Below are 21,327 nucleotides of genomic sequence, written 5' to 3'. Positions count from 1 at the left end.
TAATTTAGCAAATAAATAGAACTGTCATACTTTCATGGATACACGGAGCACAGTGAACAAATGAATAAAGCGACACCAGGTAAGATTCATAAATATTTATTTTATTAATTTTATTTATTTTTCTCCAAAATGGTGGCAGGATGGGGAGCAGGAGGCTTTAACTAACAATACCTAAATTAAATGTGACTGACATTAACTTCCCTAAAACATAATGGCCTTGGCTGCTTTGTCATTATTAGCAATTTGATGTCAATTCAGAACCAGGTACATCAGCTTAATACTGGTCCTCAAGGCACTGCAGTAAAGCCAATCCAATACACCTCATAGTACTGTTGGAGAACAAAGGTGCCACTATAGGGGTGTGGATGTGTGTGTGTGTGTGTGTATGTATGTATGTTTTTGGAGGGTTAATCTACAAGTCACTCTCTCCATACAGGGCGCTGGAGAAGGAGATGTAGTCCAGGGCATCTACAGGAGCATTGGTTCCAACGAATCGGGTCATACGGGTGATGCAGTACTCAGCCTGCTCGGGAGGCAGCTCCCGTCTCAGCTCCTCCACTGTGATGTATGTCTGAGAAACAGGAAAGATGGGTAGACGCAGTCAAACAGCTGCACATTCAACTATATATGTATATGTGTGTATATTTAAAGCAGCATTATGGAGAATTGCTTTTTCTTGCTCCTGGGCTCCTCCTACAGTAGGGAATTGTTATTCACACTTTGTGTCACTCCTAAAAGACACGCTTTACACATGCTAAGGGATACAGATACCAGCATCCTTAAGAGAAAGAAGCCTGTGGACTGCTGTAGTAGTGTAATATAGTATGCTAGTATATAAGAGCATTGTCCTGCTCGCTTCTCCTTACATACATGCTGCAGGTAGCAGCGAGCCAAGCCCGAAGTAGCAATGATATACATGCTGTTCTCCCTGTTACAGGTCAGTGGAGCATCACCATGATTTTGGAGCTGTTACTTTAAGGTAGAAATGCTACATAATGTTACACAATAAATAATAAATCAATGTTTTTTTATACTTTACCTTATAAAGGTATGGCAGATTATCCAATTATCCAATAAAATATGTGTCTGACCTCTAGTTAGTACTACTGTATGCATTTTAAGGTACAGAAGGCTTACCTTATCAGAGGCCAAGATCTTGAAGGATGCCATGACCTGTTCAGCAGTGTCTGTCTCAGCTGTCTCTCTGGTCATGAAGTCAATGAAGGCCTGGAAGGTGACCACTCCTGTGTTGTTGGCGTCCACCAGGGTCATAATGCGTGCAAATTCAACTTCACCCTGAGGAAAACATTTGAACAGAACAGGTTCATAATTCAGTACGAGCACTGCTTGGCAGCATCCGTCCAAGGAAAATACTTCACAATATCTGAAACAATAAACAAGATGATGGCACATGTTCATAACCTGGCTGTGAATTTCTATTGAAATTTCATTTATTAAATAAACTCTACGTTAAGAGCATGGGGATTGTGTGGAATTATGGCATATTAAAGCTGCATGTTTGGTTCCTAGCCCCACACTCACCAGATCGTAGCCCATGGAGATGAGACAAGCACGGAAATCATCTGGGTCCATCATGCCGTTCCTCTTCTGGAAATTCAAGAGAGCAAAGGATTTCTTGTATCAGTCAAATCAAGAATGTGTAGCTGCAGGACACACCGAATACTGAATGAAATACCATGCAATTGCACATCCTCCCTCCTTACCCTGTCGAAGTGATTGAAGGAGGCCCTGAACTCATTAAGCTGCTCTTGGCTGATGCCCTTGGCGTCACGGGTCAGGATCTGGTTCTCCACCTCGTTGATGGTGCGAGCAATGGTGGTGAGAAGCTGCTCCCAGCCGACACGAACATGCTGCACGCCAGGATGGATATGATTGATGTTGTCACCCACAGAAACATAAAGGATTCGAACTTAAATTGCATCAAGATATCGATTTCATTACGTACCTCCATGGTGTAGTTGGTGTGTTTGTTGTCAAAGATAAGACCCTCCTGACTGAGTTGGTGGTCTCCCTCCAGCTTGTCAATGTTGGATTTGTAGTTGATGATGTTCTGTTCATACTGCTTCAGATTGCTCATCTGTTCCTCTAGCGAGCCAGCAATGTCAATGGACACATGGCTGATCTCCTGGATACACATTTGGAAATGGATATGTGAGGCATAGTCTTATAAGGAAGATAAGGAAAAGCAACACTGCACTGTTAGTCTGCGCCTGTTCTCCGGTACCTCCATCTTGGTCTGAATCCAGGGCCCGATGATGTTGGCCTGGGCGGCGAATTGGCGTCTCAGCCTCTCATTGGACTGCTGCCTGGCAACCTCCTCCTGCAGCATCTGGTCACGCAATGGGACGAGCTGTTTCACCTGTTAGTGGGGGGACAGACAGAGAAGAAGGGCACGCTACTTCATATCTAGCTTTAGCGGTGGAAACTAGTGCTTTTATTTTTGCAGAGAACAGAAATCAGACTCACGGCCTCCCACTTGTTGCTAATGTCCTGTGGGCTGATGACAGTGTAAGGGTTTTCGCCCGTCAGTTTGATCCCATAAGTCTGAGCAATCTTGAGGATTTCATTTTGGATGCCCATAGTGGCCATTCGTTCCTTATCAGCCTCAGGCAGCGTGGCCTTGAACTGGTCATGGGCTGTGATCAAACTCTGTGAGAGTGGAGGAGACAAACACACTCTTAATAATGATTCCTTAATGGTTCTTTGCTTGGATGTACAATGCTTGGACAATTAAATTAATGTAGAACCTTTTTGTGAAGGTTCTCTAAATTTTTAATGGGTAAAACTCATTTGCAGTTTTAACCATTGCCAAGTTTGACCTTGTTATTGACAACATAACAGATATCACTTGCTATGTTAATGCTAATAAAATATTGATGTAGTATTTTTTATAAAAACATACATGCATAGTCTATCAAAATACACCATATGTCAAATGTATGTGGACACCTCTTCTAATGAATGCATTCAGCTACTTTAAGCTGCACCCATTGATAAGACAGATGTGCAAATGCACACAGACAGCTTGTCTAGTCCCTGTAGAGAAGTACTGCTATTAGAGCAAGACTCTCTGGACCAGATAAACATAAACATATTAGCACATGCCTAATGCTAGGTGTGGGCTAGAGGGGTACAAAGCCTCCTGCCCAGCATTGAGCTGTGGAGCAGTGGAACTGTGTTCTTCAGAATGATGGCGCTCCATCCAGTACTTTTTAAATGAGTTGGGGAGCTGGGCATGAGGTGTTGTGTTGATCATCCACAATGCTAAGCTCACTAATGTTCTTCCCATATTTTGTCATTATCACTTAGAAATTGGCTAGTGTGTGTACACTGACACCCTGTTTACACCTGGTCACTTCATCCATCTCAAGTATATGGATTATATCTGGATAAGGCCAAGCCACATAAAAGTGACACAGACACACCTCAGGAGGTGGTCTGAGACGCATTTGAGCTTGTAAACATCCGTTTCTCTAAGACACATTTGACAACCAAAATTCCTTGCAAGTACAACCAAACAAATTTGGATATTCCGTCCCACACAGCCATCGGATTTGGGTCAAACTAACTGGAGACACATTTTACCAAGTGTAAACGCATGTGGCGTATCAGGATAGAATCCAGATACTTTTTACATGAAGTAACCAGGTGTAAACAGGGTTTGAGACAGGATGCAAAGTGGAATTTGGGTCTTTTTCCAAACTGGATTCCATGCTGATACTTTGGCACACCTTAATTAGCCGACACAGGTAGTTAGAAAGCTTGAGGTTCTAAGGTTTACAAAACATCAATTAGAAGATATTTTATGGAACCAAAAGTGGATCTGATCATTTTAGAAACAGAATCTTTTTTAGGAACAGAAAAAAGCAAAAACACTGGGCAGAATACAAATGACATAAAAGTAGGGGGTGGTCACTTTAGACAGTCCTCACAAGGAGAAAAAGCTGAGAGACCACTGCTTGGATGCTTCCGTGTTTCTTTTTTATTCCACACCTGAATCTCCTCAATGCTGTGTACAATGAACATGTCCTGAAGGTCCTCCATGGCTCCATCCATCCAGTTGTTGAAGGGTGCTGCCCTCTTGGCAAACTCCAGGAAAAGCTGGTCAATGGTCTCCCAAAGCTTCTCCACACGCTGAGAGAACACAATTTTAAAATGATAGAAATGTTCATGAAATGTGAAGAGGCCTCATGTTACTTCTTTTCCATTATAACTGCACTATGCTAGCTAGGTGCAGTAGCTCTGGTACCTCCAGTGAGTCTCTCCTCTTCTGGGTCAGAGTGCCCAGATTGTCCCACTCATCACAAATAGCCTGGCAGCGGGCATTGATGGTGGCTGCATCATGATAATCCAGCTCACTATGAAAAAAAAAGGTCGACAGTCATAAGAGTCAGCATTGCTGCTAATGCTGTAGGTCTGATTATTTTTCAGATATATCTACAAGGTCACAATCTGTATGAAAAGCAATCTGATGTGACAAAGCAGTAGCTCCTTCTCACTTAAGCTCCTGTGCAATGGCAGCAATCTGCTCCACTCTGTCCTGGTGGGCAGCCAGGTCACTCTCAAAGGCTTCGTGCTTCCTCATCAGGGCACGGATCTCCATCAGAGAGGCTGATTCGTAGTCTTTCAGGGAAAGCAGCTGCTCCTTGCCTGCAAATAGCACAGTAAAACACAGGAAGAGGAGGATGTTTTGAAATGGAGAGGAGGATCAAGTGAAGTGTTACAAACACTACACTGAAACACCACTGAAACTAGATGACAAAAAGGCTTGTAGGTTCATAGAAAATTACTGAATTTTTGCTTTGACACTCTACAGCAGTTTGCTACCGGGTCGGGCTGTTAGGTGTGTTAGGGTAAAGTTAGGATGATTCTATGAGCCTTTAATTGTTAGAGTTGTGGGTCCCAGTGCCCCTGCCCAGGAGTGCAGCACCTAGAAGAGCGACAGAAACTAGACCCTTTCCAGCCCAGATATGCTGGGATGGGGGGTATAACAACCCAAAAACCTCTGGAAACACTCTCTCTCTGATAAGCTCCCCAGACAAACAAATTGTTACCTTGCATGTTTAAGGTGGGAGTAACTTAAGGCTCCTGCAGATGGCGTTGCACGAGAATGATCAGGCTATAAAAAACAGGAGCTGTGCAATGGGATTTATAGATTTAGAAGTAGTGGTACAGTGCAGTGAATGTCTTATTTAATGTGTGGAAAATTGTTTGCAAAGCAGATGTTATTGATTGGCAGAAAAGTAGCTGCTTTTTGGTGAGTCAAAGGCCATAGTGTGAATCCTCAGAACCACAAAATTTGCCCAAACTGCACAATTATTTGATGCAAGAGTGGCTGAACATTGTCGCCTACATCCAGAAACTTGTCCAGTTCATGCTAAACCGAGTGGCAGCTGTTATTTGTGCTTGTGGAGGTATTACACACAATTAGGTATGTTTCACAGGTGGCAGGTGGCCAGTTTTTTGTATTGAGCCTTTAGTGCCAGCTTCAGACACAGACTGGCATCTTGCGTAAAATGTGTCTGTTTATGTGTAATTTTTACAGTGTAATTGCTACTGTAATGCTGCATTTTCCTTTTGGATAAGTACTTCTACTTATGATCTGAATGGTCAGAATTTCTGGAGACAAATCTGAAAAGGTCTCTTTTTACTTTGATTGGCAGCAGGAGGATTCTGAGTTGTAGAAAAGAGCTTTAAAAGAAATGATGAGATCTGACACTTCTCTGAGATCAGTCTGAGAAAGCTAAGGGTTGTTTCTCAGAACTGAATTTCAGACACAGGAGGAAATTGCTTAAGTCTCAGTAAAGATGCTTTATCATGTAGCTAATGATGTCAAACATGACTTAACTGTGTCTGTTCCAGTGCTCTGGTTATAAGCCAAAATACAAAGTACATGGAAAAATATATGCATTTCAGACAGTATCACACAAAGTGTGATGTAAAAATGGCTGTTGTGCGACTTGTGGCAGCCAGCTTTGCATGGATTTTTCTCTGGCATAATAAGCCTGTTGCTGGGAGACTTTCTTTAATAATGGTGGCAGACCCAGCGGCTAGATGGAGGCAAAGAAAGAATATTTATCAACAGAATAACATTATTCTAGCGCACAGGGTCAGATGAGAAATGTGGCTCAGCTGTCCATGGACCTTTTTTTGGCACTCACCAGGCCCTGAGATGCAATGGCCACAATTCTGACACTCACACCCTTCCCTGAGCACACATCATCAACCCTTCTTCCTACCTCACTACCTCACTGGGACCTGTGCTAACATCCTGTGCCTGTGTGCCGTTTAAATGCTGAGAGCAATCATCTAGTACCTGCAGTCCATGACTCGTGCAGGGTACACTTCTGCTTGAACTTCTCGGCCAGATGGTCCAGTCTCTCCAGACGGCGGATCTCTGTCAGCAGCCACTCCTCATAGCCTTTCTCCACCTGCTCCAAACCTTTCCATGCATTGGCAATGTCCTGTAACAGGAGGGGGGATAGTGATGCAGTGTAAGTAAGGCTTTTTATTTAGTGGGCTAGTATGTGTTCTCATTAGGCCAGAAACCTCAAAATTAGCATTAGCTATACCCTGATTGGTCTTAGGCTGTTGTCATATAGCATGTATATACTGTATCTATTGCTAACTCTGTATTGGAAACAGTATTTAAAAAAAAGATGCTGGGGCATTATGGGAAATGTAGTGTCTAGTGGCTCACTCTTATGGCTATGTAGTGTCATAGCCATGTGAACGAAATATTTTCTGTTTATTAAGCATTGTGCTTTCTGTTCTTCATGCTGCTGTCTAGGTGATTTTATAGCATGTGCATGCAGCATGCCACCGTTAATACAGACACCCATTGTCAGGAGGTGTGGCAGGATCATGGAGACATACCGAGACCATCTTGCCCTCAGAGGGCATGAAGGCGGGCCTGTTGCTGAGCCTCAGTTTGGTCTGCAGGGTGTTAAAGTTGATTTCCAGCTGGCACTTCTCCTGGACCTTGGGTGGCTTGTGCACGCGACGGTAATCCCTGAAGTCCTCCAGTTTCTGCTGCATGGCTTGCATGGTCTGCTCTGCCACGCGGTTCTCCAGCCAGGGGATGGTCCTCCTAATCCACTCCAGCAGCTGTGAATGGTTATATGGTTATATATTACATGGTTTGTCATCATTAGCCTGATTAGTATCTTTAGTTAGAAGAAAATATACTTTAGATGGTTTCTACCTGGACATACCACTCTAGGAAGGGTATAGACTGGTATAGACCTGGGGTTCCCAATCTTATCCGCAATGCCGACTGGCGACAGCAGGTTTTGATTCAAATTAAGCAAGATCATACATGAATCCAGTAGCTTAATCAGTTGGTACTGACTGCTTGACTGGAACCAAATCCTGTAGCCACGACATCCCTTTGTGCTTCAGATAGGGAACCTCTGGTACAGGCCTCTACATTATATAGTTGCCCTTTGTGGGACTTTTATTAAGCATGTAGTCAGTGTTAGAGAATGCACTACTTGAATGAATGTACCTCACTGGCCAGTTTCTCATACTCTTCCATCAGCTTCTCATTCTCTTGGTTCACAGCCAGAACTTTGCAGATCCTGTTAGCTGCTGTTTCAGCCTATAGAAGAACACATAAACAGTCAAACAAACTGTGTTGCATTCAGAAAGGTTGTTTCTCTTTGCAGTTCATGTCTACAGAATATTCCATACCTGCTCTGCACCAGCAAAGGCGTGGTAGAAGCAGGACACATAAGTCATGATAGCTTTCTCATCAGGCTTTGGTGTGTTCACGATGTCTGTGAATGAAAAAAGACACAGTGAGTCATGCCATAACCACAGACTGGATGATGTCTAAAATCAGTCCTAAATGCTGGTTCCTTCTCCTGGATCTAAGGGACCCACCTTCTGCGTCAAGCATCTTGGGGATGTCTAGGAATTTCTCAGCCACTTCAAAAGCAGTGTTAAGGTTGCCAACAGGGTCATCCTGTAAAAACAGGTAGTGGCAGATGAATTAGAATCATACAGTATACGGAAGTGGGGATTAGGAGAGGCGGGAAAGGGGGTGGGATTTCTAAAGCTGGCACTGGAAAAGGAGCAACCAACAAAAACAATGTAGTACTGGATTATTAGCATGAGATTTTTACACATTATTCTTAGAAACGGGGAAACTGATATGGGAACTATGGGTCAAGGCAGGTTTCCAATACTTGATCATGTTCATGTAATAACTGCCATTTCCGTTTACATTGCCATTAACAAATAAATGTCATTTTTAATAGAATTATTGGGAATGAATCCACTTTGATTAACATAGAGGACAACTGCAGCCTTTAGTTGTATATGTTTATTATGTTTATTGCGCATGTAGTAACCTATGCTACTATGAGAGTAAAAACAACCTAATATCAACCAATACTGGTTTGAAATATCAAATCAAACTGTCCATCTGTAGCTGATAATTTCAAATAATAAAATATTACATTTATTTAGAGTTTCAGTTGATATATTGCATCTAATGCAGAGTAACTGTTTGAGACAGTTCAGTATTCAGAAAGTAAACAGGTGAGAAGGGTAGCAAACAGACGGAATAATGGGTGAGCATGCAAGCCAAGGATTAAACAAGCGAGAGACATTTGCAAAACATGAGAGCATGAGAGAGAGAAAGAGAGAGAGAGGGGAGCACCTTGCGCAGTTTGGAGTAGTCAATGAGGTCAGGTCTGTGTCTGTGGATGAGGGCACACAGAGCCAGGCCATCCTTCCAACTGAGACACAGATGGTGAGAAGATGTGAAAAGGAGAAAGAGACAGAGACAGAGAGAGAAGGGAAAAGGGTAAGAGGGTGGAGCAAAAAAGGCAGAGACGGTGACAAAAAGATGATAAGGAAAATCATGTATGAAGCCTCTCAGGATAGAGCAGGTGGAGCGAAGCAGATGGGGTGGGACAGTGGCGTAAATAAAAGAACAACCGCCATGAACCAGAGAACACAATAACATCAACGGAGGAGACTTTCTAGGAAAGGACAGCTCACCTGATGTGGAAATTCTGTACATTCACATTCCTATAGGGGGCAGTCTTCCTCTGACACCACAGCAGCAAGCCCTCCTTGGCAGAGGTCTCTGATAGAAGATTGAAAGACATCATTAGCAACCCATTCATTAAGACATTAAGACCATCATGTGCAGAAATTACTTTAGGTGGCTTCAGGTTGAATGCCAGTCTCTTCACCTTCTACGGAGATGTCCTGGATAGCGAAACGCAGGATGATGGTCCAGATCATTCCAAGGGTCATCTTCACGTTACCATCCACAATTTCTGTATGGAGACATGATGGGGTAAGAGAGAGGAACAGAAGAACCAGAACCAGAGTAGACTGCATCAAGAATTACAAAGAACCATGAAGAATGAAATTTAAACTGCGCTCAAACTTTCAATCTTTGTAAGAACTTCATTTAATTACGTGACATTTATTTTCTTATGCATTATTTTCTTATTTTCTTATCAGCTTATGGAGACCCTACCAGCAGTTTCCACAATACACTGCTGTTCAAAACTTTGGAATTACTTTTAATATTTTATGTTCAATAATATTGTATAGAGTGCATAAATAAAAATAATAAATAATAATTTTAAAAATAATAATTTAAATATATATACTTTTAGGAATATAGTCAATATGATCTGTGCTTACAGAACACTGATCAACTGCACATTTCTTTACCAAGCATGTAATTAGTCAAAAACAAAACTGAAAAAAACAGGGAGAGTATTTGGATAGCAGTTTTTTTTATCTGCAACTACTGATGAATTTTGCCTGTATGTCAAAATATAGCAATAAATATTGTGTATCGTGAAAATGTCTTTGAAGTTCGTGATTTTTAGCATATCATGCAGCCCTAACTTTAATAATTCAGAATCTTTTTTTTTTATTTTTTTTCGAATTCTTAGATTCCTGCTATTATTAGACAGAAGGTGAACAGTACTTGTTACTATGTTGTTTAATTTAAAAATATGAATTCCAATTTTAAACAAAAGCAGCACAAAGCTCACCCTCAGCACCAATAGACACCAGCTTGACTCCCTTGCTGCAGATGAAATCCAGAGCCTTGTTCACGTTGGCGATCTTGTGGAAGCGCATTTTGCCTTTGTCGGGCTTGGGGAGTCTCTCACCTGTAGAGAGTGACGTAAGAATGAAATCTTTTGTGAGGGAAGATTAAGGAAGACAGAGAAAGACGGCTGACTTTTGGTACTTTGTCACTATGCTATAGACACAGCCCAATATGTTATTCATTTTAAACTCCTATGGTAATGTTTCATTAGTAAAATGACAGAATTATGTGGACTAAGCAAGTGTATTATATCAGTATTTATATTGAACCCACCTAAGGGTGGTTCCTACCTGAGATCACCTCCAACAGCAGCATGAGTTTGAGTCCATTCCTGAAGTCCTCCTCAATGTTCTCAATCTGCGTCCCAGCCTTACGTAGATGAGAGTTGCACCAGGCGGTGAAGGTCTGACAATGAGGCAAAGGAGATAGTCAAGACCATGGATCTGCATTCAGCACTTGTAATCAAATGACTTGGAAATATCCTTTCACAAGATAATTAATAAATGCAACTGCATTTATTAATTATCACATTTTGTAATCATATGCATTAACCACATTAATTATGATGACGATTAATAAATGTAGCTGCATATCCACATAATCCTGCACATTCCTACTCATCTTTCTCATTTTTATTGTTGTACACCTTTTGAAAACGTTTGTTTGTGGAAATGGTGCTAAAAGAGCTATTACAACATCAGCATTTCTGGCACCCACCCTGACTTCACAGTATTCCAGAATCAGGGTTATTCATAATATCCATATTCTCTAAGAAGGAGGGCTGACCCATAATCAGATACCTCTCTTTCACAGTGACCTTACTGATAAGAACAGGTCCTAGATCAGCTCTTTTACTCTAAGAATGAATACAGACCCAGGTCTGAAGTGCCCATCTAGCAGGAACCACTAAAGCAAACTTTAAAGACTGTTTTAACCCCTTAAAATCCAAGGCTTATTATTCAGCCTCAACCATTCATAACTACTATGCAAGTTGTGTAGTTATAAGAGTCACTGTACGAGAGTCACTGTAGTGAGGGTCAACATACCGGCCCCTTAGGTCATTCATAGGAAAATGAGTGCAGACCTAAAGCCTGACGCTTCATCAATATGCTGAACACCTATGTGGAGCCGGGGAAGAAGATCTAGAAGAGAGGTGACTAAAGAATGCCCAGGCCCAACGTAATTTGATGTAAGGTTGGAAGAGGAGACCTTCCTGCAGCAGGTGTGCACCCTTCAAATCACCCCCTCCTGCCACACATGACCAAATTTAGCTCATTCACTGAGGGTGGGGGTAGCTGGAGGAGAGGGTTAGAGAGGGCTATATCTGGGAGCCAAAGAGACACCAGCAGACAGCTGAGAGCACAGTATTCTTGGAATTCACACTGGCAGCACTGAAGCACGGCAAAATGCCTCCAATTCCAGAGAGCTAGGCCCTTTAAAAGGAGGCAGCAAATGATAATTATAAAGGCCCCTGTAAATTTAATATACATAGGTAATGGAATCATGTGGATCTCATTGAACAGAAATGAGAAGTCAGTAAAGGAGATAATATACAATTTTCCCAGTCCATTTAACATTACCAGTATTTGTATTAGCTCAGTGAATTTGATAATGATTGCTTCATCAAGATATACATAATCATGTTCTAATAATTTGCAGAAACCCTGTCATTTACCAACCTTATTTTTTTGCAAGTACAATCCCACCTTTGGCATCTGAACATTCAGCTTCAAACAAGGCACAACAATCTGCTTTAACTCTATTGATTAATCAAATCCGTCCACTGATTAGTCTTCCCACAACATACAGCGCATCCCAAAAATGCAAGAATTTTCCGGTCCACATCAACTGATCCCCAGAACTGCAGCAGGGCTTAGGCTAAAGGAACTCTTTTGGTCTGGGCAGACCATTACAGGCAGCCAGATCTTACCTGCAAAACATAATCAAATTCTTGTCTCTTTGACACTTAAAAAGAGATTAGATCTAAGATTAGATGCATATTTACACCTTGTCTCTCACTTGCATATTACACACACCCTGCCAGTCACACAGCCTCAAGGTTAATTAACATTTTGGGGTGTAAGAAAATATCAAAGTATCACAATATTATACTTTGCAATATTGTATCATATGTATCATACATACAAAATACCTTATTAATATTATATTATAATACCTTATGAATACCTTATTAACATTCTTATTAATAATAATTTAGACCAAAAAAAAAACAAAAAATAGCACTAGAATATATAATGACAAGATTCATATTCATGACCTTCGGTTGGCAGATTCTTTAATGTCTTTAAGAAACATTAAGTCTTTCATTAACTGAACCACCTTTCAGTGACAAGCCCTAAATGGTTCTTTTCCTCTGAAATGGTTCTTTCTTTTCTACATTACTGTGATCCATTTAATTCAGTGCTTCTGCACATGGCCATGATCCTACGCTACAAATATTCTTAGGCTACCTTACCTGTAGAAACACATAACATTATTTAAACATCATTGCACAAGCTTCTGTGAACAGACACCAAGCAAGCTGGAGATTTCCTTCAAAACAACTTGAGAATTTTTAAGCCTTAAGGCTTACTGTGGGACCAGCGAACACTCCCTTACTAGCCCATCAATCAACTATGCATTAATCAGCTACAGGGCTAAGCAGTAACTAACTACATTTACTGATTTGCATGTACTTGAAGTATGTGCCAAATCCCAGAAATAGAGGTACAGTTAATCTGCCCTTGCAATATAGAGCCGTTCCTCATCACTGATTCTGCACCAGATACACATTTAGTTTCATACAAAGATAAATATTCTCATTATTAATATGTTGATTAAGTAATGGATGCCAGTACTGCAATAAACTAAAATCTAAATCTGCCCCATGGGAGGGGGGGGGGGGCAGTGAGGAGACAAAGGAAAGGGAAGGAAGAATAAAGGAGAGAAGAGAAGAGCATAGAAGAGCAGAAAAAAGAAGAGAAGAGCAGAAAAGAGAGAAAAAAGAGAAACGAAGGGAAGAGGCAAGAAGAGGCAAGAAGAGGCAAGAAGAGAAGAGGCAAGAAGAGAAGAGAAGAGGCAAGAAGAGAAGAGGCAAGAAGAGGCAAGAAGAGGCGAGAAGAGGCGAGAAGAGAAGAGAAGAGAAGAGTAGAGTAGAGAAAAGGTGAGAGGGTGGAGAGCCGGTGTGGGAGTAAGGCTGTTGGCTGGGGCTGTCTCGGGCCTGGTAGTGGATTAGCACTTATGGCAGGCATGCTGTAGAGGGGCAGGAATGGGTCAGTTGGCTACAGCCCCAAGTGCTCTTCATACTGCTTACACAGAGAGCTACGAAGTCCAGCACACACTGGGAACCACTTCAGAGGAGAAATACAGTAAAATACAGAGATACTGTATGTGTGTGTTTTTGTTAGCAGGTGGAACTTTTAATACAGAACCCTACTAACTGTGTCTTACTAGGATCCCTGCACCAACTAATGTGGACAAACACATACCTCTTTGGAACGCTGCCACTGTCCTTATTACCACTTTGAGATATTATAATTTGATATAGCTTGCATGTAAGAAAAATATATAAATGTGCCATGTGTGCATCTGGAGTTCTTCAGGAGTATAATGAAAGACAAGTGATATCTGACCACCTTCCCCTTGAAAATAGATTGTTTGATCACTCAGAGCATTTGTTTGGCCAGCTGTGTGGCATTACACCAGAGGTTAATGAATGGAGGCTTTGGCAAAAGATCTGGCATCTGCATACAGAGTATATTGCTGTCCTTTCAACAGGAAGGAATATTTGGCAGCCAGGCAGGCCTTCACTACAACGGAATACACTGATTCAAACTAATTCACTTGTCTATACTGATAGGATATGTACCAGTTGCAACTGACCAGCTCACCTGGCTCAACTCCACTGGACACGCATTTGACTTACCAAAGGCAAGACTGAAAGTGAAAAGCCACCAAAATAAGCAGGAATATGAATGGCCCCTAAACGTTTCTTCAAGTAAAAGCAGTGGTTATACACCATATGGACAAACGTAGTGGGATACCTGCATGAGCTTTTATAATATCCCATTCTAAATCCATAGGCATTTATATGGAGTTGGTCCCCCAATTACAGCTAGAACAGCTTGCACTCTTCTGGGAAGGCCTTTTTTTTACAATGTTTGAGTGTGTCTGAGGGAATTGTGGCCTATTTATCCAGAAGAGCATTTGCGAGGTCAGACACTGATGTTGGAGGAGAGGGCCTGGCTCGCAATCGCCAATCTAGTTCATCCCAAAGGTGTTTGATGGGCCAAGGTCAGGGCTCTGTGCGGGCCAGTCAAGTTCTTCCACACCAAACTATCCCAACTATGCCTTCGTGGACTTTAGAGGACTTTAGAGCCTTAAGTTTTTCTTTCACTGGAACTAAGAGGCCTATGCCAACCCCTGGTTTGGACTAAATACACAGCATCATCCCTCCTTCACCAAATTGTACCGTTGGTATAAAACGGTCAGGCAGGTAACGTTCACCTGGCATTCCCCAAACCCAGACTCGTTTACAGGACTGGCAGAAATTTGTCACTCCACAGAACACGCTTCCACTGCTCCAGAGTCCAGTGACGGTGTGCTTTACACCACTCCATCTGACACTTCACTTGCATGCAGCTGCCCAGCCATGGAAACCCATGCCATGAGGCTCCCAGTGCACGTTCTTTGTGCTGATGTTAATGCCAGATGAGGGTTGGAAAGCAGTTATTGAGTCAGCAGGTGCTCTTTCAGGTGTTTAAACATATGCAAAGACAGACTACATGACTATGTGCCTGATTTCATACCTGTTGCAATGGGACTTAATGAAACACCTGAATTTAGGTGTGTCCAAATACATTTGTCCATATAGCAGGGATGGGCAATTTCTGCACAGTGTTGTTTTCCTGCTCAAGCACACCTGATTAAACTCACCTGTTACCTGCCAGGGTTTAGCAGGTCTGTTAGAGTAGGGAAAGCAAACTGTGCTGGTCCCTCTGGCATCCCCCATTGCCCACCCCAGCTATATAGTGTACATACAACCATAAACACTTCATTGGTGTGTGGAGTCCACTGGACTATGTAATGAACCTTGTAAATGAACATGTAAGTATTTGATAACTGCATTTAAAACTTTAAAAAAAAATCTATATTTCAGGAATTGCATTGTTTCAAAATGATACACAAGAGGTTGTGAGATACTGGCACAGATGTGCTGGAGTCATAGGCATGAGGGTTTTTGCTAGGTTAGAAAAATAAGGCATAAAGATTTGCATAGAAACTCTCAGCCAATCAGGCAATATAAGGTCTGAACCAACTGTGCTAAAATCAGATTACAAACAACATACTGTAAATCTCTATTTACATTTTTTAGTTCAAGATACAGTGATTTGATCTCTACTTTTGAAATATGCTAAATTATGTGCATACAGTTTATTATAACCTTATTTTCCATGTTCTACTTATTACTTGCACAAAAGGTGGAAGTTGCACGGGACTAACATATCACAATAAATTAATATACATATATTTTCTGGAACACAGTGGTTTTATATTTTTGAAACACTGATTCCAAACTTTGGTTTGGTAGTTTTTGCAGTCTGTAAATTTTATTCAAAGCTGAAAGATTGTACACTTGAAACATACATTTCCAGGTTTCATCTTCTCAGAAATAAATCCTACTTATACCATAGTTAATAATCAATGAATAAGCTTTCTGTGATCATAGTTAGTGTAAGCTAAAACAGGCTATACACATAGTTATAACCTGGTTATAGTACAAAATGTAGAGTATGCAAATATCCTAAAGTCAAATTTGTTAACACAATGACTCTTGAACTTTATTCATAAAATCATGACAGGCCTAAGTACTGCGTAACTCCATTCGTATTTAAATATAAATTTTAATATAAGCTAATTTTTTTCAATCAGTTTTACCATCTGACTGAAAATGAAGCTACCTGACCTGTCATACTGCACGTAAGTACTTCAACAACCCCTAACAAATTAGATCAGATGTAAACTAACCCAAGCCAGAGAGTGCACCCTGAATCAGCAAGCCTTTTTAAAGAGCAGACGTTGACTCTCAGCTTATCTGACTACAGAACTGAACAGCGGTTGGGCATCTTCATAACCCTGTGACTGATTTGCTTATCTTGTTTGAAGTACAAATGAGTAACACCCGCCCATTCTGACTGGTGTAAATCGGTTCCTGGATGGGTGTAGTGGAGCAGAAATGGTGAAACAAGCAATGAGCATATAGAGCACCTTCTACTGCTTTATTCCAAAGCTGAAGAGCCCAGTTACACGTCATTCATATGGCCCATAGCCCAAATTTTAAAAGGGTAATCTTCTTCATCAGCTGTTAAAATGCCATTTATCTTAGTTTCACAATGTGCAAATAATAAACTGCACACAACTGCTCACAAAAATGCATTAAGATTTTTTTTCTACCGGCTCTTGCTTCTACACAACCAAGCTGCAGAAGAGAAAGTGAGGCTACATGATATACAGTATGGAAAAGGCAAGCTGGTCAGGGGATATTATGTAACATGTAAATCTGCACAAGTAGGCTCCAGCAGTAAGCACCCTGCCATATGTGCAAACAAGTGGCCTCTGTGGAATCAGTGCAGGTCATGTTAAATCAAACTGAAAAGCGGTATTTCTTCTCACGTCTGGAATTATTGCATATTGGTGCTGTCACAAAAAAAATTAATTTTTGTAGTTTTTTACTTTTTGACATAATTAGAATTTGGCTGTTGTTCTTTATTGTGTTAAGATTTCATGATGAATGGACTTATAGAAATGCTCCAAAATGACAAAATGAAATATTTTTCCACTGACTTCCATTAAATGTTAAGAAGATATTTTTCTTCTCCTGTAAAGTTTGCATATGAGAATACAACATCCATATGAAAATATTTAGTGCACTCTAACAAAGAGAGTTCTATACTATACTTAAAAGGGGTTCTTGTAACAAGAAGGGAACTCTTTCAGCTGCTATACAGAACCAATAAAGGGTCTATAAATAACTATTTACAAGAGTGTTTTCCTTAAATATGAAAAACAATTTAACTAGACAAGAAACTATATATACATTATATATTTTTTTTTTCTTACTTCATTTATTTTGTTTTTCAGTTTAGTTCCAGTTAGTTTTAAAAATGCATTTAATAGTTGTTAAATGTTTTCTGTGTTTAGTTTTTTCAAGGTGGTGTTGTTTTAGGTGGTGTATTTCAACAACTTCTACAGTTTTTAGTATTATGCTAAGTATCTTGTCAGAAAGTTCACTTATACAGAACCAAAATTTGCACTATTTATTTTAACTGTGTTCAGTGGTCGTAAAATAATAACATATACAGTATCTATGATTATGCATAAGTGGAAACATATGCATAAATGTTTCCACTTATCTACCATTTGGCCTCCACCCCATTTCAGGGATCCGCATCATCTCCACCACTGTTGGACAATTAATCAGATAAGAATCAGGTGTGTTTGAGAAATCAGAGGAAATCAGCTAATCATGCTGGTCTTCAGCCATTCTGGAGTTTGTGCAGCCATGCCCTAACCTCTTCCCCCCACCCTTACATCTGGCAGTTTATAGTGGCTCCCTTACAAGGACACCTCTTCTGGAATAGCAACTGCCATCTGATCTTGCTCATGGCCATCCCAAACCACCCACAGGAGCCCCCCGGCCTCACACTCATACCGAATAACCTCACCTGGCCTTAAAACTCCACTGTAAATAGAAGAAAAAAGGGTTATCATTCATCCGTTTGCTGTTTGGCCTATAATGTGCTCATTATTATTTATTAATAAATCACTGAATCTGAGTAAACTATGCCATGTCTACATTTGCCATTTTCTATAAGCATGTATTTACCTGCCAATAAAACAAATCGGCACCCGACTATTAATCGAGTATTCATTATTTATATACAGATCAAAGTCTAAACTTCAAAGGGAGTATAACTGCTAATATAGCATCCTTATAGAGCTGGAAATAAAACCTAGATGTTATATTTGACATTTGCAATTTGGCTATTAGCGAGTCTACAATTTACATTTGTTAGTCCTCATCAGCTGATTAGCTGAGCAATATTAGCTGATGCTAAATGTAACAGGATGCATTTCCCCACTCATTTAATCATCCTCAGGTGCATTGAAGTGGCTGCAAACACTGCACAAGCAATTAAGAGACTTTCCAGTACAGGACAACAAAACCAACTCTAACTAAAAGCCTGTCACACACACACACACACACACACACACACACACACACACACTGGCCACACTCCCTCCTTTAACCTTCGTAAAAGATAGTTATTGCATGCTTTATGAACCCACAAGCAGCTCAGCCTGACAGTAGTGGGCACTTTGTCAAATGATGAAATACTGTAGGCAGCCTCGTAGTGAGGTTATAAATGGCACAAGACCAATGCAGCAAATAACGGAGATATGCTAGAGCTCCAGACTCTTTCCTGATGTCACACACTGAGCCACAGGAGCTTACAGGGCCATTAAATATAAGCTCATGAGGAAACCGAGCACGAGAAAAGTATGATACCATCAACCCACACTGCTTTCTTCTTCTTTTGTTAGGCAGAATCTATCAGCTCATGTTTGTAGTGCTACATCAAGCCAATTCCAGCTTTCAGGCAATTTGCCATTTTGGTATTTCCACAAATGTACAATCGCCTCAAGTAAGAAGCATATATGAGAAATCCAAAAGCAACTGGCTTTACATCTTTTAAGGGTGGTGTTCTTAATCCACACGGATGGCGCTTGTCTTTAACTGTACATTTTTGTAGAGTGCTAGATACACCCAATAAATGCAATGGCATTGAAGAACCATGTTTGTAAGAGAGATGTGCGAGTGACCAAACCTTTATCATCAAATGAAGCTTCTTCCGACCTTTACAAGGTTCATTACGCTCCACACATCTCTATTACAAACGTGGTTCTACACAGAACCAAAAGTGGTTCTTCTACGGCATGGCTCAAAGAACCATTTATAGCACCTTTATTTTTAACAGGGAATAACACATGGACCGACATAAGCTTCTAAAGACCATGGCAACCCAGCTTGGAGATGTTCATAATGTTCTACTTGTCTGAGAACGTGCACCGCCAAGTGGGCTAGGTTAAACTTAAGCTTCCGAAAGTGAAAGCATGTAACTTCTGTGACTGTGTCATGCAACAGTGTTGCGCCAGGGTCGATCACTCGCTCAATGACAGTTTATAGATTATGATGAATAAGCTGCTGGGGCAAAGATTAATGAGTGAAGGGAGCAGGATGATGAGGCTGGGAAAGCAGCTTCTGTATTTTTAGTAAAAGGAAGCTATTTGAAGCGCTCTCTAGGTTACTGCTTTACTGCTTCCTTTACACCCCTCCTCCCCCACCCCCTCCCTTCACAAGGCCATCACCTGTTGCAGTCACTTTGGGCTAGTTAGGGCTCGCTGCCATGCACTGCAGGTGTGCTTTCCACAGGACACATAGCAGCTGCAGGAGGGCATGGTGAGCAAATCTGTTCCTCTGTGGAATTTAAATTTGAGACAGCAGAAGCTGCAGGGCTCCTTCTCCGTTCAGTTCTGAGAACCTAGCAGAAACCAGTGCAATTCGAAAAGCACACGGTTGCCTGTTGTGAAAGAACCTGTGTATAGGGCCTGTGCGTTTACTCCAAAGGGAATCTGTGTGAAATGTACTTACCCCAAACCAGATAAGAGCAATGAACAGTTATTAGTATCAGGTCAACTACCAAACATCCTCAGATCTGTGCCATGACACAGGAGGATTTCTTTCCCGGTCAAAGCTTAGACTAGAAGGCTTTAAAAAAAGCTTTACAGCACCAATGACATAAGTTAGGCAATCCTTATATGAGAAATAGGCTCAGGAGAACACAAAACCTGGACAAAATTGTTATATCAGGGACTTTATAATGCAGACAATCCATTCATGGGGATATAGGCTCAAAAGGCCAGTCTTGTTTGTAGTCAAAGCCCAGACTAAGAGGCTTGACATGGTTATTAACCACTGACAACTTAGAGAATACAGTTATGGGTGGAAAATGCTCAAATGCCAGTGATATTACAACTTAGACAGTCTAGATCTGGCCGGTTTAGGACTCGAAGGCTCTCCAAAGATCACAGCCATTATAATGAAAGTGTAAGCAGTGGTCTGTCATCAGGGGAAACCTCTTTAGGCTAGGCTTAAAAGCTTGGTCTGAAAACTGTGCTACAATTCAGGGCAACTCTAATAGGCCTACTCTACCTTACGCTGTTGCTTCTCCCAGGCAGGGTCCAGAAGCAGGTCCCGATCCCAGTTCTCCTCCTGGATCATGTACTCCTCCGTTGAAGTCATCATGTAGGAGCTCTGATACTGCGCTTGCATTTCGACCGCGGTCATTTTGCCGTCTCCTCTGGCTTGAAGAGTATTATCCCTTCAGTGTTTTAAAAAGAAGCCCTGTTCTGCTCCACTTAGTTAAGCATGCAAGGTGCCGTTGACCACACCGCGTGTGCCGTGCCGCTTGTCGGAAAGACAGATGCCCCCAGGTCCAGCCCCCTGCCTCTACTGTAGCTGCTCCCACCGCCCCGCTGAAGTGGCAGCCGCTGCTCTTCGCCCCTCACCGCGGGCTTTTACGGCGTGGCGCCCAAATAAGAAGGAGCGCGCGGCGCGTTAAAGACTTAAAAGGGAAAAGGGGCGGGGCTTGAACTAATTAATGCGCGTCACGAGCCGAAGCGTAAACTCCGAGCATCAGTAGATCTCACGCTGCTGGTGTTTTCAGCGGTGTGCTGAGCGGACCGAAAAACGCCCAAGAGGTAAAAGTCCCGACAAAATAAGCCGAGTAGCTACTGAAGTGTGTTAGGAAGGAAGGACGGACGGACGGACATAAATGAACCCCTTCCTCTCGCGCATGTTTTGAGCGGACCTGTTCCTGCCGCTCTGCCTCGGCACGGGCTCAGCCTGCCTGTCCGCTTCCCTGCTGCCCCTTCAGCGCTGTCCTGCTCCGGATCACCGTGAAGTTCACAGCCTTTGTATGTAACCTCTATCTCCCTATCTAACTCATGTTACTATACCGAGGCCTACACATCTTTTGCATTGCAACGATGCAAAAGGATCGTACAAATTAAAGATAGGGAACAGATCCTTTACAGAGACACACTCCACAAAAAGGCTGCTGTCCGTGTTTCTTTTACATATTAGAGTGGAAGTGTGG

At 41.6% G+C, this 21,327-nt stretch overlaps 1 protein-coding gene across 1 annotated transcript; it reads right to left on the bottom strand.

Moving 5' to 3' along the window:
- Positions 1 to 147: 147 nt before the first annotated feature.
- actn3a (actinin alpha 3a) lies at positions 148 to 20,516 on the bottom strand. Its single transcript, XM_072662778.1, has 21 exons — positions 20,382 to 20,516; positions 10,399 to 10,513; positions 10,050 to 10,169; positions 9,228 to 9,314; positions 9,031 to 9,118; positions 8,687 to 8,765; positions 7,906 to 7,987; positions 7,714 to 7,799; positions 7,529 to 7,621; positions 6,898 to 7,128; positions 6,338 to 6,485; positions 4,521 to 4,671; positions 4,271 to 4,379; positions 4,015 to 4,155; positions 2,488 to 2,670; positions 2,246 to 2,380; positions 1,967 to 2,146; positions 1,725 to 1,871; positions 1,543 to 1,608; positions 1,138 to 1,296; positions 148 to 571 (listed from the first exon to the last, which is right to left on the bottom strand). The coding sequence occupies exons 1-21, from the start codon at positions 20,514 to 20,516 to the stop codon at positions 413 to 415; spliced, it is 2,694 nt and encodes an 897-aa protein (XP_072518879.1). The 3' UTR covers positions 148 to 412.
- Positions 20,517 to 21,327: the final 811 nt, after the last annotated feature.

This window comes from Salminus brasiliensis, chromosome 18 (assembly GCF_030463535.1).
Source record: "Salminus brasiliensis chromosome 18, fSalBra1.hap2, whole genome shotgun sequence".
Lineage (NCBI taxonomy): Eukaryota > Metazoa > Chordata > Actinopteri > Characiformes > Bryconidae > Salminus > Salminus brasiliensis.
Note: the sequence above shows the minus strand (reverse complement) of the source record. Positions and strands in the feature narration are given on the sequence as shown.